The sequence below is a fragment of the Chinchilla lanigera genome, unplaced genomic scaffold (genome assembly GCF_000276665.1).
Source record: "Chinchilla lanigera isolate Chin_1 unplaced genomic scaffold, ChiLan1.0 scaffold00128, whole genome shotgun sequence".
Taxonomy (NCBI): Eukaryota; Metazoa; Chordata; class Mammalia; order Rodentia; family Chinchillidae; genus Chinchilla; species Chinchilla lanigera.
The window spans coordinates 4,219,219-4,225,624 of NW_004955529.1; the positions used below are offsets into that span (position 1 = coordinate 4,219,219).

At 35.2% G+C, this 6,406-nt stretch overlaps 1 protein-coding gene across 3 annotated transcripts in view; it reads right to left on the reverse strand.

Moving 5' to 3' along the window:
• Nucleotides 1-5,324, reverse strand: part of Pof1b (premature ovarian failure, 1B) — an 86,797-nt gene extending 81,473 nt beyond the window's left edge. For all 3 annotated transcript variants that reach the window (XM_013507536.1, XM_013507535.1, XM_005410090.2), the window contains exons 1-2: nucleotides 5,255-5,324; nucleotides 4,852-5,148 (exon numbers count right to left, since the gene is read on the reverse strand). In XM_013507536.1, coding sequence (XP_013362990.1) covers nucleotides 4,852-5,133 — 282 coding nt within the window. In that variant the 5' untranslated portion in view covers nucleotides 5,134-5,148; nucleotides 5,255-5,324. The remainder of the gene's footprint in view (nucleotides 1-4,851; nucleotides 5,149-5,254) is intronic.
• Between the last annotated feature and the right edge of the window lie 1,082 nt (nucleotides 5,325-6,406).

Sequence of the window (6,406 nt, forward strand, 5' to 3'; positions counted from 1 at the left end):
GCTAGGATTACAGGCATGCGCCACCACGCCCAGCTATAGCCATTTAATTTTCAAAATGCAATTATGAATATATAATAGCACCTAGATAATAAAAACCTTTCCTTCATGACTAGAGCTCGTGTACCCAAGGCCTGTCTTCCTGTCCTGAGGTGTTCCTTTCCCAGAAGTGGGAGGTACAACCATGCTCAGATTCTTTCCCTCCTGCGAACTGAAGAAGCCAGTCCTCAGGGACAGCGCAGTGGAAGGAGCTTCCCAACCTGGCCAGGCCTCAGCCTTTATGACCTAGACACATCCTGCCACCGCTATAAGGTGGATTACTTATTTCTAAAATAAACAAACTGGTCTACGAACCCTAAGGCAAGTGTTACAGAGCTTCTATCTGAAGGTGGCAAACTTCTTTTAACTAATAAGACTTGAGTACTTTCTAATGCTGTAAGTTGTAATTAACTTGAAAATATTACTTGGAAATTAGTAAGACATGTCACAATAGAACTTAAAAATGGGCAAAACTGAAAATAGGGATAGAATAATTTCTTCCAAGCTACAATAATGCAACCTCAAAGCGTTGGAGTTACAAGCTGAGCTATGTCATGCTTATACTGTGAATTTATGTTCCTCTTCTTCTTCTTTTTTTTTTTTTTTTTTTTTTTTTTGAATAAAATTACTAGATGGAGAGGAAGGAAAATATGCAGGTCTTTTTGCAGTCCATGTTTTTGCTCTAAGTGGTATAAGTATCTATCAGAATAACTCCTCATGTTAAGAATTGACTCAACTGTATTTGCTTAGAAAGGTTAACTTTTAAATGGAGTTTAAGAGGATAGCAAATCTCTAGTTGTTTTACCATGAATTTTCAAACAAAGAAATTTGGAACAAGACAGTTGAAGAAAAATTCCCCTCTCTTCCTCTTGCTGTACCACTGCCCACTGTCACCCTACAATGACAATTTATGAGTGCCCTTCACTGAAAACAGGTCCAGACCTTCCTTAAACAAAAGACAATTGCCATGGGCATTTTCACCAGCAATTTTTTGTGCTCAAAATTTCTATAGATTCATTAATTGTAAGCACAAAAGGGATGACCAAACCTGAAAACAACAGTTCCTTTGTCCTCTGACCTTATTTTTTTTTTCAGGCAATCTACTTCCCTGAACTATCATTTACTTTAGTGACCACACCTTTGAACAACAGTTTATCAAAGCAACATACTACTCCCATAGAACAGGAAAATTTTCTGATAGTATATAGAAATCGTAACAAAGTTAGGGAGCAATTACAATCTTTGGAGTCAAACACAAAGGGAAAAGTCATGTAAAAGAAGTTAATCCCAGTTGAATAATTATTCATAACAGAAGCCTTTCCATAAGTGCACATTTTCCCATAGGCTGTTGTGTAGAGTTAGACTCAGCTACAAGTTTCAAATTCAAAAGTATGACAACCTTTGAAATACATACACTATACAAAATAATCTTTTAAAATGAAATATAGTTAAGCATACAGGATAGCTCCAGACCAGGCTCTGCATGTTTATCATCAAAGTGGACTCTCCCTGCACAAGCAAGCGGTATTTATCCAGAAAAATCAGTGTTTTCTATACAATATAGCATGTGTTAAGTGAGTGACTAGAATTAAAAGTATTTTGATCCATTTTTCTTTCTCAAAAACATAGTTTTCTGTATTCATGGAAAATATCTTGAATTTTATGAAAAACCTAAATTAGTAGGAGAAAAACTTTTCGCTGAATGAGTAATTCCCATAAATCCTGTTCATTTAAGGCAGTATTTTATTTAAAGTTAATGATAGTAGGTTAATATTTAAGCTCTAAAGTTGAGTTCTAAGGTTTTTTTTCCTGTTTTATTTTAAGTAGATTCTAGAAATCTATTTACTTATAAGACTATATTCAAGGCCAGGGATACAGCCCAGTGGCACAAGTGCCTGCCTGGCAAGTACAAGGTCCTAAGTTTGATTCCCAGTACCAAAAAAAAAAAAAAGAGACTATATTCAGTCCTAAAATGCATCTATGGCTTTGTTCATATGGCTAAAGACAGTAATTTTATTTTTACCATGAATTCAAATAACATTACTAACTAGTTTCTACATTTAATTTGCTCTGACAAATACCCTATTTATCAGACAAAATAATAACAGAAAACTATAAAATATATCTGATCAAGTATAGACATGAAACAAAAAACCATTATATATTTAGAGATATTTAAATGTGTTTTTATCTATTAACTCTATTTTAGTGCACCGAAGTACAATAGGGGAAAATATTGTGTAAAATACCGGAAATGGAAAATACTAAAATACTGCACAAAACATTTTGTTAAAATCTAAATCTACTACTTTAGCTAACATTAAGATTCAGGAAACACAACAGATTGCTCTCAGTTTCGGTTTCTCAAAGGGAATGGATTTTACTACTGGCAATATTTATTTTGAAATCTCATGAGTTCTCTGAAAGTTATCCAAACACTAAAATGCTAAAAGCAAAGTAAAAGTTTAACTGAAGTCACTATGACCAACAATTGAATGTAATACACATTTCCCTAGCTTCCCCAGTCATACACTCTGGCACCAGAATAACTGCTACGTATAAACTGAAGCATAGCATATTAAAGAGATATTTTATTAAAACGTAAAACTAACAAAAAGGTTTTGAGGAATATGTATTGTTTACTCCTGCTTGGCCTGGTATATAATAAAGCTGCCTTCACATCTTTTTCATTTGTTGCTATGAAGGTAATTTCAGATCAAACCTAGGTATGCTTTACGTAATGCTACAAAGCAATCCCAACAAAACACAGGAAGAAAGGAAAATGATACAAAATAGATGAATTTTCTTGCCTGATTCTTTGTGGCAGCTATCTAAAAACTGTCCTGCCATTTTCTCTTATCGTGAACTCCAACACAGTTTGAAATTTTGTAGTCAGGTTTTTTTCTTTTCTCAACAAGGGAATAAGGGAAGTAAGTGTTTTTGTTTTGTTTTTGTTTTACCACACAGCTTTAATCTCATCTCCTTCATCTGCACCTACCCCTTACTTTTCCTTAATTTTCAGTCATAAATAACTTCACATTTCACAATGCCCTCAATTCCAATCTCTTATTTCAGTTATTGTGCAATACTTTCAGTTCCTAAAGTTTTCACATACTTTTTTATGTGGACCTATGTTTCAAGATGGAACTACTTCTGTGTAAGGATCACTTTGGAAAATATTAGGTAAAGAAGGAGTGTCATGTAAAAAGCTCAACCAGCTTAGTTCTGATATTATTAAAAGAGAAAGTTGAACCAAGGAACAAACAATAAAGCATGGTCTTAAAATTTTTTTTGTACTCAATATCTATAATTTGCCAGTTTTCAGCTTTTAAATGTGTATATATTTTCTTTTACTAACACGTTTACATGAAAAGGAGTTAATGTGATGAACTAACACTGACAAATAACTTTAGTGTTCCCATGGCAATAGTAACTGTTTTCAGCTTCATTATTTTGGGGCCAGTACGGAATAAAGATCAAATCCACTTTATTGTGCATTAGCAACATAATGTTGAATATTTGAATGTGCATCTGCATTGCTGTTAACACTCATAGGAACTAGTATTTTTGGCCTTTATATTTGTCTTCCCCTTTACCTCAGTAAAGATGCAGTTTTTCTCAAGGAAAATTTTGACAGTTAACTTCCCAAGGAAATTTCTCAGTAATTTCTTAAGGAAATTATTGACAGTTAATTTTAGATCTTTTTTTGTTGGTATTTTACCCTGAAATTATATTAAGTGTTAAATAAAAGAGCAAAATTGTAGCATTTGGGGCTTGGGGATTATTTTATATTTGAAAAATTCTTTAAACATACTTATACATTTTAGAAATGTTTCATATCCTACTTAAATTTTTAAATTTTGGAAAAGTAATCCTTACTATTTTCAACTGGTATAATAATGTAATGTAGAATAACATCCCACTGGTTGCTTTGTGAAATCATCACAATAGAAATTATATCTTGAAAACATAATTCCCGAATGGACAGAAGCTTTCAGAAGACTTAATACTTGCAAATTTTATGTACAGAGAGTCAGAGAATGAAAAAAGATGTGAAACTGCTCACTTTATATAGACTTGCAATGTTACTTTTCATTTATTGCTAAGAATTAACACAACAAACCTTTAGAAACAAATTTATTTCATTTTCAGAGGTGTCTTAGAGTTCCATCTTTTGTAGCTTCCATATAACAAGTACTTACCTCTTATTTTATTCAATTTTATATCCCCTACTTCAGTATTCCTTATACCAGTATTCCATAAAAAATTCACCTAGTTTGTACAAGAATGAATGTGTCATTGTCAGAAAGTGAAGCACAGATGACAATTCAGGCTGACATTTGCACCTGTCACTTATCCTGAAGCATTTTATACTATTAGCTGAACATAAATAATTATTCATCACTCCAACATGCCATTATCCCTGAACTACCCTGCTTGACATAAAAAAACATTCTTGTGTCCAAAATGCAGTGAGTCTATAGGAGCCCTTGCAAGTTAAGGTTTCCTTTTCTTTAGAGGCAAAAGAATACATCACTCAGGTCAGATCTTCCAATTAAGTTCAACAAAAAAATGAGCTCTCTTATCCTCTGGTTCGATTACAAAAATCACTGGAACTGGTAAACAAACAGCCACAAGCACTAGCAAGTAAGAAATGGCCAAGGGCTGGAACTTAGGAGACTGTCTAACGCACACATAATAGAAGTCCACCAAGAGATATCCTGTAAAGTAAGGCAAAAAAGCAGAAAGGAAGAGGAAAAATGAGGTTCAAGATTTCCTTTCTCTATTACCCCGGAATAACTATATTTGCTGTACCTGGGAATGGTTGCTCCAAACCAAGTTTTGGTAGGAGGAGGCAGTTTTGAGCGGAGAGAGCACTTCCTGTGAACCGATGGGGTCCAAGGCTTGCACTACCTTGTTCATGGGCCCGCTGTAGGTCCTCACACGCTCATAGACTACGTTTTTTTCTAGAGGCTGTTGGGCTTGGCTTGGCTGATGGTAGCAATGGTAATGCTGAGGCTGGTACTGTTGCACCTCAAGGGGCTGGTGGGCCCCACAGCTGCTGCTGGTTTCATTCCAATAGCTTGAGCTCATCATCTTGTCAGTCTTTCCCTAAGAAATAAAAACACAAAGGCAATGAAAAAAGTGCAGGCACACATATAGAAGTCATTTATTAATGACCTCTACCTATGGTGGTGCATGGGAGAAACTGAGTTACCTGAGCAGGAGCAGGAGCTGGAGCAGGAGCAGGTCTGGCAGCTGCAGAGGAGGCAGCAAAGTATTTGAGCTTAAATGAAAAATGGAACCACCCTGTGAGATTGCTCCAGGAAATAGTACTGACACGCCCCTGAGGGGTGGATTCACCTGGCAGGTTTGCGTGCCAAGAGAGGCCTTGCCTTGACAGAAAACAGATATAAAGTTTCAGTAGGTAAAGGAGTCTGGAAAAAGCAGAAATACGGACTTTCAGGGCTGAAGCCAGATCTAAGCCCATGAGATCAGAAATTTGAAGGCAAAGACATACTAATGTCTAAATTTCCTAGAGGAGAAAATTCACAAAGGTTACATGAAAGTGTCTTCCCTGGGTTCCTACATTTAGCAAAGGTGGTTAAAAGTCTAAGGACTGTGGCTTCAGAAGCTCTGATCAAATAAAGAGATGTTTGCCTAGGGACATACCAATTTTCAGAGATAAAAGCTGCATTCTTTATAAAACGAAGATGCAGATAAAGGAGATTTCTGAGAGGTCTCCTTCTAGCAACTCTGTTTTTCTAACCATACCTTGAAAGAGATTTGTCCAAATGATTGGATTTGTTGTCCAGAAACAGAGGTTAGATATTAGTTGGAATGGTCTAGGAAAACCTAACCATTCCACAAATGCTTTGCATTTGGGCATTTATATTTATTGTTTGGCAGTTTTACAAGGGAATTTACTTTGAATTTATTGATACACTAGGAAACACTGAATTTGATTGCTTCTTTAATATCTAGTTATTAAGAGAGCTATAAGTTTTAAGAGGTGACTTACCTGACATAATGAGATTTTGGTATGTTCAACATGTATATGTATTACTACTCGAAATTTCAATCGTAATGCCTATTTACCCACTAGATTTTGTCTTACAAGGGGATTCAGCACCACTGAACTCCAGAATATTTACTTAAGGGTGCCTTCAGGAAAAGGATATCTTTCTGTGTGTATATGTATGATACGGCCAAACATACTACCCACTATTCTGGAGAGGAAGAGAATGTCATTCAGTTAACTAGTCATCTATTTTTTTTTTCCTGATGAATGAACATAGAGTAATTACTGATCACTTACTATGTGCCATGTACTGTTTATGAAGATTTATATGATTTATCTCACCTTCAC